This window comes from Telopea speciosissima, chromosome 2 (assembly GCF_018873765.1).
Source record: "Telopea speciosissima isolate NSW1024214 ecotype Mountain lineage chromosome 2, Tspe_v1, whole genome shotgun sequence".
NCBI lineage: Eukaryota > Viridiplantae > Streptophyta > Magnoliopsida > Proteales > Proteaceae > Telopea > Telopea speciosissima.
Genome location: NC_057917.1, coordinates 10749771 through 10768375, shown reverse-complemented (window position 1 = coordinate 10768375; position 18605 = coordinate 10749771). Strand labels below are relative to the sequence as shown.

Here is an 18605-nt window from a genome sequence, read left to right as displayed (position 1 = left end):
ACAGGATAGCAACGGCTATTGTCAATAGACTCCCTCTGCAAATGGGGTAGCTGCATGCGTTGATTCCATGGCATCTCTCGGTCAGAACAGGAGGCTTAGTAATTGGGAATCAGCCATGATTTGAAGAAAGATGAAGAGAATAGTTTGTAATTTAGGGTTTTACCCTTAAGGGTATTATGGTAAGTTCACCCTATGGTAAGGGTAATTTCATCATTATAAAAGAATTAACAGCAACTTAACTGCACAGACCTAACAGGGTGGACTAAGTTGAAATAAAAACATAAAGTAAGGGTAGTCTATGATATTTTTCCAAAGTTTGGTATGTCTGTGATAGTTCATATACTTACAGGGGGTAGGGCTGTAAATGGATAGCCGAAAATCCGAATCCGATCCGAGTTCGAATCCGTTTAAGAGGTTCCGAATCCGAAATTTTGGTTTCCGAAAAATATCCGAATCCGTCCAAAAGCTAATCGGATTCGGAGTCGGATAGTTCTATTCGGAGTCGGATAATAATCAGATAATTTATTATCCGATTGAAAATTATGGTTTTTTAATATTTTTTATAAATAAATATCAATATTACTGTATTGCTTTTATTATTTGTATTTTATAAGGTTATTTTCGTAATATCACTCTTAAGTCTTAACCTAATTAGGGCTTCCTATTCTCTTGAATCCCTTTCTCCCTCTTCCACTCTCGATTCAAGTCTCAGAATTTCAACACTCAAGCTCTCAACGGCACCGGCAGCCTGCACTCAACCCTCAAGCTTCAAGGTCAGTCACTCACTCTTGATTCTCGGCTCTTAGCGGCAGCGGCGACGGCAACGGCAACGGCATTTGCACAACCCCCTCGACTCTCGCTTTGGACTAATTAGGTATACGATTCTTCTTCTTCTTCCGTATCTCTCTCTTGGTTCTGTCTCTCGCAAGTATCTCTGGTTTGGTGTTGTGCTAGGCAATAAACCGAAGAATCCTATTTGGGGAAGATATACTGAAATTTATACTTTACAACTTTCCATTTTTGTGGGTTTGTTTTTGCAGTGATAGATGTTTATACTTTGATTCAGGCTCTCAGCTCTCGGTTTCATGTGTTTAGTTTCAGGCTTTGAACACTTTAAGCTCTTGTCTCATTCAATTTCTTTTGCTTGATTAAACCCCAAATGAGTTTGAAAATTGGACCCATCAGGTTTGCAGGCCTTGGAGTTGCATAATTGCATAGTTAGGTAGTTTACAGACGGCATGAATCCATGAAAGGGATTGCATGAACTGGTTTCCATAACCATCTAATTGGTCTCAACAGGTCTGAAAGGTCACATATTATGATTGGCATAATCTCTTACTTCATGAATAAGGGCTGAAATTGGTCTGGACTTTGTGTGTACAAGTTTTTCCTTGCATTAACAACTCTGCCATTGTTCTTTGGTGAAGTGTTGGTCAGTCACACCATGGATTTCCACCCCTATCCATGGCCTTTCTCAAAGATCTGCATAACTAGAATGGTTAGTGCAGAATCTTATTGCCATGAACTTAGTAACATAAGGTTTTTACCCAATATTTGTTGCATATTTCAAGGATGATCACAAGGTTGACATGGACGGTGGGTACACCTTCAACCATCGATATGTCAATTCCAATCCTCATGAAGTTGAAAATGCTACATGGATGTTGACTGTAATAAGTTCTAAAATCTTTAGAATGTAATATGAGGTGAAGTTTAGATTAGTTGTGTACCCAATGTTAAATGTTCAGTTGCTACTAACTGTGCAGCTGCCAAATTGTGCTTTCAATTCAGACTACCTTAAGTTCTAATCTTGGATTTGATAACCCAAAATATTAATGCAATGTGGATTATTTTAACAATTCTAAGAGCTGCTTGAGTTTGAGTGGATGTAAAAACATGGATAACTGTACATAAAAGATCAACTTGAAGGACAATTAATGTAAAAGATGGTTGTGTTTTAGGTAAAGCCCCATCCAAGAGGTGTCCTGTTGAATTAATTATTTGTTCATGCAGATCACTCTATCTCCTTTGAAGTGTACCGATAAGTCCTACATGGGTCTTGGCCTTCATGGCTATACTTCATAGACCTCTCTTGGGAAGATTGCTTAATGGTCAATGAAGTCCTCTGTTGGTATACTCTATTTTTCTTATCTACTTTCCTTTGGTTTATGTTTTTAGATAATTTGTAATTCTATGGAAGGTTATAATATGATCAAATGTTTTCTCAATTCTCACTATTCTTTGATGCCGTCTTTTGGTTAATGTAAATGAACTAATTAGGATAACTGGTATACAAGTACAAGGAATCTAATCTCCATTACAGATCTAAATGCAACTAGTATAAAATGGATAACAAATCTAATCTCACTTGATTAGCCCTGTCTAGAGCTGGCATTTGTCTTTTGCATTAACTATTGTAAATGCCATTTGTTTCATTTCATAAGCACAATTATCATTCTAATTTGTTCTATCATGTTGTCTCTTGTTGTGCATTGTTATTTACATTTTCTTTTTCTCCAAGTCTTGGTCAATTGAGTGATAAGTTGATGTTAGTCTCTATTTAGATGGTTGCCCTTATCTGAAATTATAGGGGTCTCCCTCGAATATCACTCATGTACATTTAATGAGATGATATCTTGCAATTAAGTTGTCCACATTTAGTAATTTATTCAACTTACCTCAAGTAGGCTTTGCTATTTGTTTATGTGCATTTTTTATTATTCTTGAGCCTTGTGAATTTTTGGAGTAATTGCATAATTTTATCTCTTTTTTTTTTGTGGACATATAATTTTATCTCTTCTAATATTTATAATGTACATGGTATAAACTTATTGTTTTCTTACTAATTTGGACAATTTTTGTTATATTTAATGGATCAGATTCCACTATGGATGTATGAGCATGACTACCAAGATGTTAGTTGTTGGTGTTATTTCTACTACTGGTAAGTGGTAACCTTTGATTTTATTTATAGCAAGTAACTTATTGTGGTGATGGGTTGCTACTAAGAATCAATGGGCTCATTTATCAAAGTAACTTATAGATATTGCTCTTATCATTTAATAAACGTTTATTAATAGATTGTGAATCAAGTAGATAAGATCATTTGCTAAGACTTGTCATATTTCTATTGCAGGCAGATGGTTTCCAATTTTCACATTGGTTGGAGTTGTTATCAATGGAGCTTCGTTGTTTGAAGCACAAACTAATGACAAGCTTGCAGAGTATTTATATGTGTAATCCTATTTAAAAGTGTACTAATGTAATCGTTTATTTCCGGTAGTTTAGTTTAGAATTGCAAAATACTATGGTGTTTGTCTTTGAACAAGTGTTTGCTAGTTTTTTTTTTACCTTAAACTCATGCTTAAGGATTTGTTAAACACATGAAGAGCTTCATTTTGGGGTTTGATTTGAAAATCACAGGTTCAATCTACACTATGGTCATTTTGAGCTTTATTACCGACATTTGGTGAAAAGTATTACTATTTACCATGGGTATAGTTTTCAAATGACAATGGTGTAAAAAACTTCATTTTGAGGTTTGATTTGAAGATAACAGGATCAATCTATCCATTAACCTAATGATAATCCAATTTAAAGAACAAAATAACACCTTTCTAAGAATAGGCAGCAGTTTAATAAAATAGGTAATCGAAGTCGAAAATCAGTAATCGGAGTTGGAAATCGGTAATCGGAGTTGGAAATCCACAAGTTTAATTGTTCATGAATCGGATAGTTTATCGGATCGGATAGTATCCGGATTTCCGATAAACTCTCGGATTCAGATACGGTAATACCATTTAAATATCCGTCGGATATCGGATCGAATTCGGATAGTGTATTTGTTAAACGGATTCGGATTCGGATAGTAGTGAATCCGAGCCGAATCCGAGCCGTTTATAGCCCTAACAGGGGGTGTCCGTGAAATTAACCCAATCATTTTTATTTAACAAACAAACTAATTTTGTATAGTGAACAAGGAGATCAATGGAAGAAGCATTTGTTACAAATCAATTTCCCTATTCATAACCTCTTACTCATTGATTTGTAACAATTCCCCTTACAACCTAAAATTTGCTCACTAATATTGAAATCAATAGATAATCAACTCAGCTATTCATAACCTTATACTCAACGATTTTTTATCAGTTTCATCGATTCAGTTTTTTGTTTGGATATTGGTTGTTTCGGTGTGGTCCGATTTTCAACCGGTTCCATCATATCCTAGTCCAAAACCAATCCAATAAGGTTTAGTTTGGTCCGGATTTTTCGGTTGGTTTCAGTCGGTCTTAACGCTTCAGGCTTGGTTTTGACACTCTTAAGTTCAATAGCTGTATTACTGTAGCAAATTGTCCCCTGGTCATTTTTATTCTGTGATCGATGTAGGTGGGCCTGATAATCACCTGTCCAACAATCTGTTATGCCATTAGATTTAGGTTATATTTGGCAGGAAACAGAAGAAAATAAAAACTGTAACAATTAATTTATGTATTTTTCTCTCTCTCTCTCTCTCTCTCTCTCTCTCTCTATGTCTTCATTTTCAATTTTTGATTCTTCAAAATTTTATTTTCTTTTCTCACCTCCCAAACATAGTCAGTCATTAAAGAGGGGCAAGGCAGAAATGGAACTGCATTCAAACACGCCGAACAGGAGTACTACCTTCCCTGTTTTTATGTTTTCGTTTCCGAATTCCGACCCTTTCTTCTTCAGAGTATCAGAATTTGGATCAGCAGAGGTCCAGAGGAATTGAGGAAACGAAAGGATCAAAGTCAAAGATGATGCAGAGGGTGAAGCATCTGATGAAGGCTCACCACTGTAAAGCCATCGGAAAAGCTACTATTTCAGGTCTGCTTCTCAGAGGAAGCCATGAAGCCCAGCTATTCTTTCTCCCCTCACAGAAGACTACCTATCGCTGCCTTGACATCTACCAGGTTCTCTTCTTCTTCTCTTTCTTTCTTTCATTTCCACCGATTATGTATTTTCTTCTTACTCTCACTTCATCTTCATATTCTCTTCCTTCCCAAAAACCTTATAATTTCTTGAAGATAAGAATCACTTTCTTTGCAGATCGGCAACAAAGCGGCCATTGAGAAGGAGCGTGCTAGACTGTACGTTCTCATATGTCTCATTTTGATCATTAGTCCTCTTACATTATAGTTTGGTGAAAAAAAGGAAAGAAAATTTTAAAATGGAATTAATTTACCTAAACCATTTCATGTGCTTTAGGGCAGTACAGATGAAATGAATAGAGGATACTTTGCTGACATTTCCGAGCTGAAGAAACATGGTGGTAAGGTGATCAATTGTTTCCCCCTCTCTTTCTTAACTAGGTTACCATCTTAATAAGAAATTATATTAGTGTCCAGTTGGATTTTTTCTCTCCTTAGTTTTTAGGTCAGGTAACATTTCATAACGGCAAAGGCAAAACGATATGTATTGGATGGATAAGTTGGTAGTCATAACAATTAGCACATTTACTGCTATTAATAGTCCAAAATTTTCTGATGAACTTCTGCAGATTGCAATGGCGAATAAAGTTATCATTCCTGCCATATCTGCTTTGAAGTTTCCCTCAAGGGAAGTCAACTTCTCAGATGGGAAGAGTCTTAAACTACCCATTGTTTCTGAAGGAAATGGAGTTGAAGCTAAAAAAATGGCTGTACCTGCGGCATCTTTAATGTGTCTTTCATTTCGAGCAAGCTCTCAGGTTCGACAATATTATCTCTTAAATTACATAACATATATAGTATGTTGCAAGTTCATTGGTTGACAGTTTTAGGTGAATGAATAAAGTTTTCTGCTGGAAAGCATTTTTGGTCATCTTTCTTGAAGCCATACCATTCTAAAGGTGTTCACCCCCATCCCCCTCTCTTAACTGCAGAATTTAAATTAATGGTGGGAAAACTGTAGAAGTATGATTTCTTGTTTTGACATTGTATCCTCTACTAGGTTAACCCCTAATGTTCATGTATAAAAAGAGATACAGAATGGCACTTTTTAAGTTTTAACCCTTTTGACAAATTAATTCTCGGAGTAGCCTGAGAGGAAGTTGTATCAACCCTAATAATATTTTTACATAAACAGCTGAAATTTTATTGATATAAAGATAGCGTACAGCTGGTTTTAAAACAACTGAAAATTTGTTGAACACTGTATTTTAAGGTTGGGGTGCGTCAGGTCGGCAGCCGGCACTTTAATATATTCTGCTGATCTCCTTTATACATGGATCCTTTTGTTGTTTAATTTCTTTATGGGGCAGAATGTTGAGCAGTTAAGAAGTGTCATAGTGAGAAGCTTTTTGTGGTAGAGATGAGAATGTTAAGATGGATGTGTGGGAAAAACAAGGTAGGATAAAGTAAGGAACGATCGTATCAGAGCTGACTTGGGAGTTGCTCCGATCAATGACAGGCTCCAAGAAAGTCGTTTGAGGTGGTATGGTCATGTTCAACGGAGGCCTAGGGACGCCCCCAGTAAGGAGGAGTGATATGATTTCGATTGTAGGAGCTAAAAGAGCGAAGGGGCAGGCCTAAAGTGACCATAGGAGAAGTTTTGAGGAAGGACATGCATAGTCTAGGTCTTGTACCATGTATGACCTCAGATAGAGCCTATTGGAGGACAAGGATCCATGTAGCAGACCCTATCTAGCTGAGATTCGCTTGACTTGCTGGGCTGTGCCTCCTCCTTTTCCATCTCTCTCTCTCTCTCTCTCTCTCTCTTTTTGTCTAGACTTCAGTTTTACCTACTTTCTTTGTTTGTATCCATGTAGCCGACCCCATTAAGTTGGGAGAAGGCTGAGTTTGTTGTTGTGTTTTAAGGTTGGGGTTATGTTTTAAAACCTTTCTGCAGTGTACCGGTGCCCTTATGGTGACCTTGTTTATTTAGATTATTATATTTCTAAATATATCTGTATATTTGTATATTTTATATCTTATATATCTAAATATATATATATATATATATATATATATATATATATATATATATATATATATATATATATATATATATATATATATATATATATATATATATCTTTGGTCCGTCAGGTAGGCAGCCGACATTGTGTTTTCTTCAGCCAATCCTCTTTGCATGGGTCCTTTCTTGAGTGTTTTCTTATTGTTAAGACTTTATGTCAGTTACTGTGCGGCCTTATGCTAGGGCATCCCCTGTAAGCGACGCACCGCGTTGGAGCCTGTATGCGGTGACAAGTAGCCAAGTGCTCTCATACCGTGGCCATGTGTGAATTAAGAAGCTACCCCAAAAACGTAGGATTAGATTAGCATCTTGGAACATTGGTTCCTTAAAGGGTAAGAGTTTAGAATTGATTGATGTGATGAGGAGAAGAAGGATTAATATTGCATGTATTCAAGAGACTAGATGGAAGGGTAAGAAAGCTGAGTTGGATGACTTTAAACTGTGGTATACAGGGGATCAAAGTAATAGAAGTGGAGTGGGCATAGTAGTGGATAAATTTCTAAAGAATGATGTGGTGGATGTTAAAAGACTAGAAAATGAGATTGTACCCATCAAATTGGTTCGAGATAGAGGTAGTCAATATTATCAATGTTTGCACACCCCAAGTAGGATTGGACAAAAGTAGTAAGGTTCAATTTTGGGAGCACATGGATGGTTTAGTATAAGTTATTAGTCAAAGAGAAAAGATTATTATAGTGGGTGATCTAAATGGACATGTTGGGATAGATCGTAGAGGCTACGAAGGCGTGCATGTAGGTTATGGATTTGAAAAACGGAATAAGGTATCTCAGTTTTGAATTTTGCGGTTGTGCTTGATCTATCCATTGTAAACACCTACTTTGAAAAGAGAGGTGCATTTAGTTACCTATAGAAGTGGACATCATAATAGCCAATAGATTTCTTCCTAACTAGAAGGTCGGACAGACTGCTTTGCAAGGATTGTAGAGTTATATCAGGGGAGAGTTTAACCACTCAACATAGATTGGTGGTCATGGATATGTGTCTCATTACGTAGGATCGTAAGATAGAGGTGTCAACTTGCCCCAGGGTAAGGTGGTGGAGATTAAAAGGAGACTCCTTGAATTCATTTACTGACAAAGTAGTCAAACAAGGAAAGTGGGACTTTGAGGGAGATACTTATTCGATGTGGAATGAGATGTCTACGTGTATCAAGATTGTGGCCAAAGAGGTCCTTGGGGAATCGAAAGGAAAACGTCATTTCCCTAGGCAGACTTGGTGGTGGGACGATGAATGCAAGGTTGAAGAATTATGAAGATCACTATAATATCCAAGTCCTAAGGGGAAAAAGCTATATATAAGATAGCTAGAATGAGGGAAAGGATGAGTAGAGACTTTGACCATGTTAGATGGATTAAAAGCAAAGATGGTAGAGTCCTAGTAAGGGATGAGGACATCGAAGAGAGATGGATAGGTTATTTTTGCGGCCTACTTAATGAAACCATTCCGAGTTATAGTGGACCAGAAGAAGGCATTACACATCAAGACACTTGTTGGAGGTATATACGTAAAATTAGGGTTTCTGATGTAAAAGAAGCAGTAAGAAAGATGAAAATAGCCAAGGATCCAAGCCCAGATGGGGTCCAATAGAAGTGTGGAAGAACTTAGAGACTTGTGGCTTGTCTTGGCTAACCATGTTGTTTAATAAGATTATGTGCACTATGAAAATGCCAAATGAATGGAGGAGAACCATTGTGGTCTACAAAAAATAAAGGTGATATCCAAAGTTGTAATAACCATAGAGGCATAAAAGTAATGAGTTTTACTATGAAATTATGGGATAGGGTTATTGAAGCACAGCTGAGAAAAGAGACTACTATCTTGAAGAATCAATTTGGTTTTATGCAAGGAAGATCCACAATAGAAGCTATCCACTTACGTAGGAGACTCGTAGAAAGATTTAGATAGAAGGATCTCCATATGATATTTTATTGACCTAGAAAAAGCCTATGACAGAGTTTCTAGAGATTTAATCTGGCATGTGTTAGGGCAGAGAAGTGTTTCAAGTAAATATTTGACATAATTAAAGATATGTATGATGATGTGGTGAGTCTAGTGACTATTGTAAGAACTGTAGGGGGACAAGGGAGTGAATTCCTAATTACAATTGGGTTACACATCAAGGATCAGCTTTAAGCCCTTTTTAGTTTGTGTTTATCATGGATGAGTTAACCAGGGACATCCAAGATGAGGTTCTTTGATGCATGCTTTTTGTGGATGACATTGTATTGGTGGATGAGACAAAGGCAGGAATTAACGCCAAGCTAGAGTTATGGAGATCAACCTTGGTATCAAAGTAGCAACTTTAGTAACTCTAGGACAGGTAATGGGGGGGTGAAAGTTGATGAGAGGGAGATTCCGCAAAGTTATTAGTGTTACGTATTTGAGATCGATCATCAGTAAGGAAGTTGTTATAGAGGATTATGTTTCACAAAGAATTAAAGTAGGATGGATGAAATGGAAATGTGCATCCGGAGTGTTGTGTGATTGTCGGATTCCTTTAAAGCTTAAAGGAAATTTTTATAGGACATGACTGGCTATGATGTATGGTGCAAAATGTTGGGCAGTTATGAAGTGCCATATAGATAAGCTAAGTGTCGCAGAGATGACGATGTTGAGATGGATGTGTGGCAAAACTAGGAAGGATAAATTAAGGAATGATCATACTAGAGCTGATTTGGGAGTTGTCCCGATTCAAGATAAGTTTCAAGAAAGTCATCTGAGGTAGCATGGTAATGTCAACGGAGGCCTTCGGATGCTACAGTTCAGAAGACGGACTTGATTCAGATTGAAGGTACTAAAAGAGCTAGGGGCAGGCCTAAAAGGACCCTGGGAGAAGTGGTGAGGAAAGACATGCACAGCTTAGGTCTTGTTTCAAGTATGACCTAGAATAGAGCTGATTGGAGGCAAAGATCCATGTAGCTGATCCCATTTAGTTGGAATAGTGCTGAGTTGTCATCATTTCTGTCATGTTCTTTTCTTTACTTTTTATTAATCCTTTGTCTTTGCAAGGATCCATGTAGCTGACCCTATTTAGTGGGGATAAGGCTGAGTTGTTGTTGTTGATAAAGATAGTATACAGCCGGAACCATGAGGCCCTAGACCATCCCAAACCTAGACTATATGCATAATCACCCAAAAACAGGAACAAAAGAAATGAAGTGAGCTATTCTCCGACAGGCAACACATGCCCTGTTCGAACTGTTCTAGTAGTTGGGAATTCTCTTTTATCAGTGGTTCTGGTTGTCCAGTTTACAACTTCCAAGCTATTACTTGTAAAAGGAATAAATTCTTTTCTTATCTGGGAGGCATTTGTAATGATCCATTGTTTCAACACTAGGTTCTAGGGTGCATTTTGGTAGCACTAATTTAGTTACTGAAGTCGATTTTGGTGGCATATTGATCCAAATGTTACACTGAAGTTGGGTCTTCAGTTTTTCCTTTTAACTGTTTGCTTAGTAGTGGGCTTGGTGTGTTGATGGGGTTCAAAGGTTAACCATGGCAGAAAATTAACTAGGGACAGAATCTATTTTTCTGTACTGCTCACAAGGGTTAACCCCCCCCCCCTTTTTTTTTTGGTGGGGGGGGGGTGTTTATGAAAAAGAAAGAAATTTTATTGATAAAGAGAAATATTTACAGAATTGGGATGAGAGGGAGGAACATAATTGTCCATAATGGCCTATGTTTGTTATTCCTGTTAGGAGCCAACATGTAAGGGGTAGCTGCAAGAGAATTAGGGCTATGTTTGTATTTAAGGAATTAGGGAGACTTTTAAAGAAAGCGTGCATTGCTATCACTTCTCTGGGGCACTGTTTTCAATCTAGAAAGATTGACTAACTTAGGAACCCACTGATCTGAGTAGATTGATACTTCGGGCAATCAAATTGGAAAATCAATGTGAAAACTGAAGGAGTTTAAAAATCAATCAAATATATATAAACACTAAAATGGTTATATGCCAAAATCTGGATAGATCATCCAATTCACTTATTATATTGGATCAATCATCTGGCATTGATTCAATGGCCCCCAGTCTGACTATCTTTGTTGACTATCTGGAGGGTTTTGTTAGAAGAAAAAAGAAAAATCTCCAAGCGACTTTAACCAGAATCACTTGTCTATTCTTGCTGCTGTAGCACCCTTATCCGTCACTTGTGTCTGCTATTCATAGTTGTCAAAGCGGCTAGGCAACCAAAGGCGGTCAAGGGGGGGGGGGGGGAAACCAAGGTGCCTAGGCGATGCCTTGACAAAACAATGCTGCCAATGCATGGTGGTGGTCTGCAATCAGCGCTTCATTGCTTGGTTGCATGGGGGCCAAGATTCAAGGTTTCGACTAGGCTCAAAACCAGAATATTTTGCAAAACCGCGAAATTTCGGTTGAAACTTGTAAGGTTTCGGTTGCTGGTTCCAATTGATGGTTTTGAGGCCCAAATGGCCAAATTAGGTCCCGATTCTTTTAGGAAACCCTATTTAGGCCCTTTAAACATAGCGGAACCCTTTGATTGTTTAAAAAAAAAAAAAAAAAAAAAATCAAAATGGTAGTTTGGCTTTGGACCCTAGGTTAGTAATGACACTATACATTGTACGATGCTTGATACATAATTTAGTCCTAGAGCACAGTATGCTTTAGAATTGAATAACCATAAAATTAGAAAACATTTCATAATTATCAAATGTTATACATGGTTTAATACAAAGATATAGGAGTGATTTGGCCAAAGTTCGCAAAACTATAGTTTTCTTGGAAATTTCCCTCTTTGGAGTCGAAACTAGCGAAACGATATCGAAACTCGGAACATGGTTGAAATTTCAATTGAAACCATGCATTTATACAAAGGGTTTTGACCAAAGCAATACTCCAAAATCCAAAATATGGTCGAAATTTCGCCGAAACTGCAAAATTTTGACCGAAACATAGTAAAACCCAAGTATTACACAAGGTTTTGTTTGGACCTTTATCGAAACCAAAATATTTGGCGAAGACTGAAATTTCGAACATTGATGGGGGCACATTACCCTACTTATCAAGTAGTAGGTCTTGATACCTTTGTTTACCAGATGTGGCAACACCCTTGCAATCAGATGTCACAGCAACGGGAAGAAAACATTGGTTCTCATTGAAAGCAGGAGGGTAAGACAATAATTTCTCAAAGAGATTTGGCAGAAATAACAGAGAGTTGTGGGATAAACTTGGCCTGTGCTCTTCAAAAATTTGATCCCCTGGAGAGATTCCTTGGTTTTTTTGCTTTTCTGGAGTAGTTTATTGAAATAAAAATATTTATTCAATCCTTACAATCAGTGACTCATTTCATCATTTTTGTGTGATGATTTATGATAATTTATTGTAAGAATCACTTCTAAGAATCAAAGAAACGCTTTCCCCAAGATTGATGCAGGTTTATCACCAAATTGGGCTTCTGTCACTAAAAATAAGTTTAGGGTTGGGTTATAGACATGTTGGGCCTTTGGTTCCATTGGTTTCCAATGGAATAGGCCACTTTTATGGGCCTAAAGTAGGGGTACATGGGTTGCATACGAGATTAGCTCTATACTTGGTTTATTTTCATGTTTTAGTGTTTTAAATTGAACCGGTCCAAAACTAGTTTGAACCAGTGGTTCAATTTAAGTGACTTGAGTAACCTTTCTTTTATTTTCTTTCATTATAAGTTGGGTCCATACCTCTACACGAATTTTAGAGGGTGTGTTTTGTAATTAGACTCAGCCTGGGATTTGGGATTTCCTATTCCTAGGCTGTTTAGGAATTTAGTTAGACCTTAGGCCATTATAAATAAAGACAACCATGGGGCTCCTCTTTACCTCACTGTTTTATGAAATCTGCTCTTGCAAGCTGCTACAACCTTTCTTCTCTTGAAGACTTGCTTTGTGTGTGATCGAAGCTGGTGGGATTGGTGTTTGATCCAATCGACACCTTGCGGTGTGAAGCCCGGGTGGTTTGTTGGTGGGATTTGTGTTTGATCCAATCGACACTCTACAATGTGAAGCCCGAGTGGTTCCTTTCAAGTTCTCCTTCAAGTTTTCTATCCAAGATTTGATTTTATTCAAGTTCCTTCATCAACAAGCTGCTGCCGATTACATTCTGCCATTAGAAGTAAGTATGAAATATTCCCAATCCCCCAATTCTGTTCCTAATCCTCTACAGCCTCAAACCCTAGCTTTCCCCTTTTCTATTTTCAATTTCCCATAACCTAAAATCTCCACAGACCTAACCAGCCAGCAAGATCCCTCCTTTTTTTAGATCAAACTCTCCACCCCTGCCCCTATAGCGCTCGATCCAAACCCTAGCCCCATCCTCCCACTCAAACCCTAGAAAACCCCACTTCTATTAAACCTCATAAACCCTAATTTCTGCCCAGCCCAAACCAACCGTCAGAATGGTCTACAAATCTGACCGATTATCCCTCATACCCTCCTAAGAAAACCATTCTAGTTTCGTTAACTTCTGACCAGACAAACCCTAGAACCATCTTTTCCTCTTTTCCTCTTTTCCAAAGCCCAAAACCCTAAACCTAACTTGCTGCCAATCTAGTTGACACACTTGTGCTCATCAAAACATCTTAGGACCTTCATTGATAGACTCCTCTACACCTGCCTAGCCTAACCAGCACCACAAATCCTACCCTAACCCTAATTTTAACCTAAATCCTTCCAATTAGAAGGATTTACCAGACGCTATAACGATCGTGGAGGTATTTTTGGTCGTTTAATGTGGTTTCTGTGGGATTAACAACCAGCCCTTTGTTGTCTTTTGTTTCTCCATGTTCAACTACTCATTTTATATGAATATGTTTGTCATCTTTGTCAGCTTTTACAATTTACAAGTGAAACATGAGAACTTTCTGCAAATCTGCTTAAGCCATGTGGACTCATGGTATTGAAGCGGACTATTCCAAATTCTAGATGGACTCCTAGAGATTCACTCTTCTCTTTCCCCTCTTAATTCTTTCCTATTATTCTTTTCAACCTGTATTCCATTCTTTTTCCCCCCGGATGAATCTGTATTCCACTCTTTCTTGTTTTCCAAATGTTTCCTGTGACCTGCTATAAAAATCGATCTGTTATTACAACACAACATTTAAGCTTCAATTTTCCTTTTGATGCCATCATAGATCCCCATCAATGTAAGCAACCCACAGTACCATCCCTGCCACCAACCAAACCATCAAAGTACATGAGGAGCCCAAGGTTTAAAAGCTTGGAATTGGGCAACAGATAGGTCTCTATGGATTCTGAATGATTCCAATTCGTATCAGCCAGGAATCGGCAGGACTCGGTTGGAATCTGTCAGAATATCTTCTCAATGATTGGAAGAATCAGGATCAGGGAATGACGATTCCCATTCAAATCAGTTGATCCGCTTCCGATTTTTTAAAAAAAATGAACCTGCTTAAGCTATCAAGAACCCTCTGGAGGTCACCTGCAGTCCAACCCACCACTCAAAACGCTAGACCAAGCTATTCTATCCTGACCAATCACGTCAATAACGTTCCAAAATCTTTTCCTCTTATTTTATCTTTAAAAGGCCACTTTACATGATTTTATCCAACCTTATGTCTTGGCCGTTCCTAATTCCTTGTCAAGATTCACTTTCCAGATAGCTGGATAAACACATGACCAAATGGGCATCTTCATTTTCCTCTGTACCTCTTAACCATTATCCTGGAACATACTAGTACTACTCATCCATTTTCTGATATGTTGGGCATGTGGAGTCAAAAGGCATTCAGACCAAGTGGCAGACAGTTTCGTGACATTTAGTGTGTAGACATTGTTGGCAAGTGGCAACCTTCTTGGCCGTAGTAGTGCCAACCAGTATTAGTACCGGGTATCATATTGGAAGGGTGATTTTAAGAGATGTATCGAATCATATCATAGCGGAGAGTCGCAATATATGCATGGAAATAGTCAAGAAATGTATGTAAACGCTTAGGATATTCAAAATCTAATTTAGAAGCATAAAACACTATAAATAAATAATAAGTAAAATATATCATGTATAAAAAAGGAGAACAAAGTACGACGAAACAAATGTATTCAATTGATTATATATAATGATGAGGTTTCTTACATGTACTAATACCAAATTTGTATTAGGTATCGTATCAGTACCTTAAAGATACTATACATATCGGTTAGTATCGGAGGATACGGAAGGATTGATGTGCATTTGATGGTGTTGCAACAAAAGTAACTTTGTGTTGGGGGGGGGGGGGGGTTGACTGTCTGGTTGGATTTGTGGAAGCTCAAAACATGAGAAAGAAAGACTTCTGAGTCAGATTTCCATCAGTTCAAGTATCAAATCAATCCGATACCGGTATTTGAAGTTATGGCAAAACATCCGACATGGTCTGTGTGCTTCACGAGGATAGTGTCTGCACATCAGTCAGATTCAAGGTCAGTTTTGGGGTTTGTTCTTTGTTCCTGAGTTGAAGAAGTATTCATGAGAAATGTAGCCCTTCGAGTCAGATTTACGTTGGAAAAAGAAATGGGTCAATCGCAGTTCAGACGAAGAAGATATGGTCATTTTTGTAGAGGTGCGCATCTGCCAGTTTCGATGTCGAGCAAAACCATTTTAGTGTCGAAATCTGTTTGAGGGTTGTAGAGAGATTGAAGGCTTTACTAGACACCAAAGCAGCGTCGATAGACACTCCCTAGATGTTGACACGGGCCATTTTAGTGTAAAAAACTGTCAACATGTGACTTAGGCTCAAGTCAAATTTGCCAATAAAAGGTCCACAAAGGTCATTTGTCTAGTGCACGAAAAGAGAGAACAACCCTAAAAAGGGAGAAGAGATAGAAGGGAGTGGTAGAGACCATTCCAAGCCAAGAACTTTATTCATCCATGCCTATGGTTCCCTAAAAAGTTCGGGAAAAGGAGATCTTCACCGTCTATGCCTGCCAGAAGGTGAGATTGAAGAGGAGAACATCGTCTGCAATTGTTCTAGTTGAAGTCACTCAGGTTGAGGTAGCTTATTGAGCAAATCGCTGTGTTTGTGTTTCTAGGTTTAGTTTATTGAATACACCAATTAACCTATATGTAAGGGATGAGATTTGAGATTGATTTTCATTATCATTGTGAGGTCCATTAAGTTGGGCTAGATAGAGTTAGGGTTGTGGCCCTAAATATCTTTGTTGGAGCAAAGGTGTGTAATCGAGGTAGATGCTCCTTGGTTGTTGTAGTGATCAAAATTGTGTAGTGTATTGTGCAAAATATGAAGCCCCTTTTAGGGCATTGCTCCGTAGAAGTAGGCACATTGCTGAACCATGTAAATCTGTCTATGGTTTGTCTATTATCTGGATATTGGATTGTGTGTTTTGCAGAGTGGGTGTGCACTACTTGGTATACCTGGTCACGTTGTGGTTGCGAGGTGGGTGTCCATTCGACTGTGTGTGATTGGTAAAATTGGTCATCACCAGCCAATCGTGACTACAGGGGTTTTATTGTCTCTGTGTAAAGCAATGCAAATCAGGTCAAGGATTCAAATTTTTTAGAAGACACTGATTCACCCCTTCACTCTCATTATCAACTTGGGACCATCAATTCTTATATGACAGATTACAAACACATGACTGAAAGCTATGTCTTACCCTATTTTGGTTTATTGGTTTTAGTTGCTCTTTTCATATAATTTTGTTTTCATTGACAGGCAATGATTGATTCTTGGACTGTACCATTTCTGGAAGCATTTAGGGCATCAAGAAATATACAAATGTATGAGGTAATTGCAGCTTTTAATATACTCATACCCTTGAGATGGCAAGCCTTGCTGCTTCTTAATTGTTTGACAAGCTTACGTTGCAAAGGGAAGAGTTGTAGTCTGAGATCTATAGTATGTCACTAATAGCTTGTGACAGTCTTTCAATTATATTTCTACCAACTTAAAGTTCTTTTTACCAAACTAAATATCTTTTTTGAAATTGATATGCTTTTTGTTCAACCACAATTATTGTCTCATCCTGGAATGATTGACTTAATAATATAGGAAAATGATGTCCACACTGCCGGTATCACGGTCTCTCTCACACTCTCTGATGCTCTCTCCTTCCTGACATTTGGGCTTCTCCTATATACAAACTGCATGGTACCCCTCCTATGCTCCATTGGCATGGTGTGGGAGATTCCATCCAGCGTGTTCATCCCCAGCCCTAATAATATATACTATTTTCTGAGTATTACTGTCTTTATTCTTTAATAAAATCATATGGCGAAAGGTTATATAACCATGTAAGATAGACAATGTAAGGGTCGAAACGACCATCCCTCCCCCTCCCCCTATTTGAATTAGCTTTTGATTGTTGTGCATGAACCCCTTCCTCATATCAAATTTTCAGGTTTCGTTTATAGACTCTTGGTTCTTATCAATGAATCCCATCAAGCGACTGCTTCTTCGGATAATGCGGAAGTCCAACGATGATGAAAAGAACAATGCTCTCCAAAGGCAGTTTGTATACTCATTTGGCGATCACTATTACTTCAGAAAAGAGCTTAAAATATTGAACCTTCTGACAGGGTATGATGGCTGTGCCTCATTTCTATCATGGTTCTACAGAAGAGGCCTTAGTTTCTGAAGTATTCTTTTTTTTTTTTTTTTTTTTTTTTGGTAGAACTGAAGTATGTTTTTTGGTGAAAAGAACTGAAGTATGTTGTCTGTTGCTTCTATACAGGTATATTTTCCTGCTGGACAGGTTTGGTAGAATTAGATGGCAAGGTTTTGGATTGGCAACAAAAGAAGAGTTGGCATCGCTGCTTTCATCTACATCCCGTCTATTGGAAGAAAAATGAATCCAACTTGCTTACTTGGGTGATCGTGAATCCATATTTTGACTCTCTAACTTTGCCACATACGTGAAAGAAAAAGAACTCTTGGGAAGAAAGTTTCCCAAATAATGTCATCTTCAGTTTTTAGTACTGCTGATTTTGGTTGAGCTTAGTTTAGATCAATTCATGAATGAACCACTTCCCGAGTTTCTTGTTCTCAATTGCAAAATAAGATATGAATTTTTATTTTTACTTATTTAAGGTCTTGCTTTGTCTACATAACGCCAATTGGCCCCATTGTAGAAGGCACAAAACCAGTAATTTTGTTTGGGAGAAAATCCTGCTCAATTTTTTTCCATACGAATTCATATTGGATTCCCCATCCTCCTTGCCCTGATTGTTCCTTGGGAGATGCAGTTTTTGTTTATCTATCCATCGGAGTGTCTATTTAAAAATCATCATCAGCCATCACTGGCCATTTGAAGAGACATCCCCTCATTGTGCCTCTTAAGTACATCTCCTTAAACTTCTACTGCTACAAATCCGAAGACACATGGGAACTTTCTCTTGAAGACCGTTTGCATGTTGGACCAAACGGGAAATTGAAGCCCAGCGGCATCACTACCAGGCACACATACCAACTTCTACTACACACTGGAGCTATTGCATGGTAACAGTGAATTGGGAGTCATTGGTTCAACCTTCTACCGTATGAGGTGGAACGACAATGAAAATAGAATTGCTAGACCAAAGAGATCATTTTCCAAACTCAATAATGTGGGACTCGGAAAGGAAAACATAAAATAAAAAAATCAGTAGAGTTCACATTTATATT

General features: G+C 37.9%; 1 protein-coding gene across 2 annotated transcripts; it reads left to right on the top strand.

The window, feature by feature from the left end:
- Positions 1–4698: 4698 nt before the first annotated feature.
- Positions 4699–17933, top strand: LOC122649713. Of its 2 annotated transcripts, none has more exons than XM_043842955.1 (7): positions 4699–4931; positions 5068–5108; positions 5232–5295; positions 5519–5707; positions 16659–16730; positions 17344–17522; positions 17677–17933. In XM_043842955.1, exons 1-7 carry the CDS (start codon positions 4776–4778, stop codon positions 17792–17794), a joined length of 819 nt encoding a protein of 272 aa, XP_043698890.1. In that variant the 5' UTR covers positions 4699–4775; the 3' UTR covers positions 17795–17933. The 2 variants fall into 2 exon arrangements, with proteins under 2 accessions (XP_043698890.1, XP_043698891.1); XM_043842956.1 differs by having other exon boundaries at positions 4833–4931; positions 5227–5295.
- Positions 17934–18605: the final 672 nt, after the last annotated feature.

Excerpts from the sequence above, each read along its gene's own strand:
- LOC122649713 (XM_043842955.1), top strand. The coding sequence starts at position 4,776 with ATGATGCAGAGGGTGAAGCATCTGATGAAGGCTCACCACTGTAAAGCC. Across the intron at positions 5,296-5,518 it reads TGAAGAAACATGGTGGTAAG|ATTGCAATGGCGAATAAAGT; the intron begins GTGATCAATTGT and ends GAACTTCTGCAG. Across the intron at positions 17,523-17,676 it reads ATATTGAACCTTCTGACAGG|GTATATTTTCCTGCTGGACA; the intron begins GTATGATGGCTG and ends GCTTCTATACAG.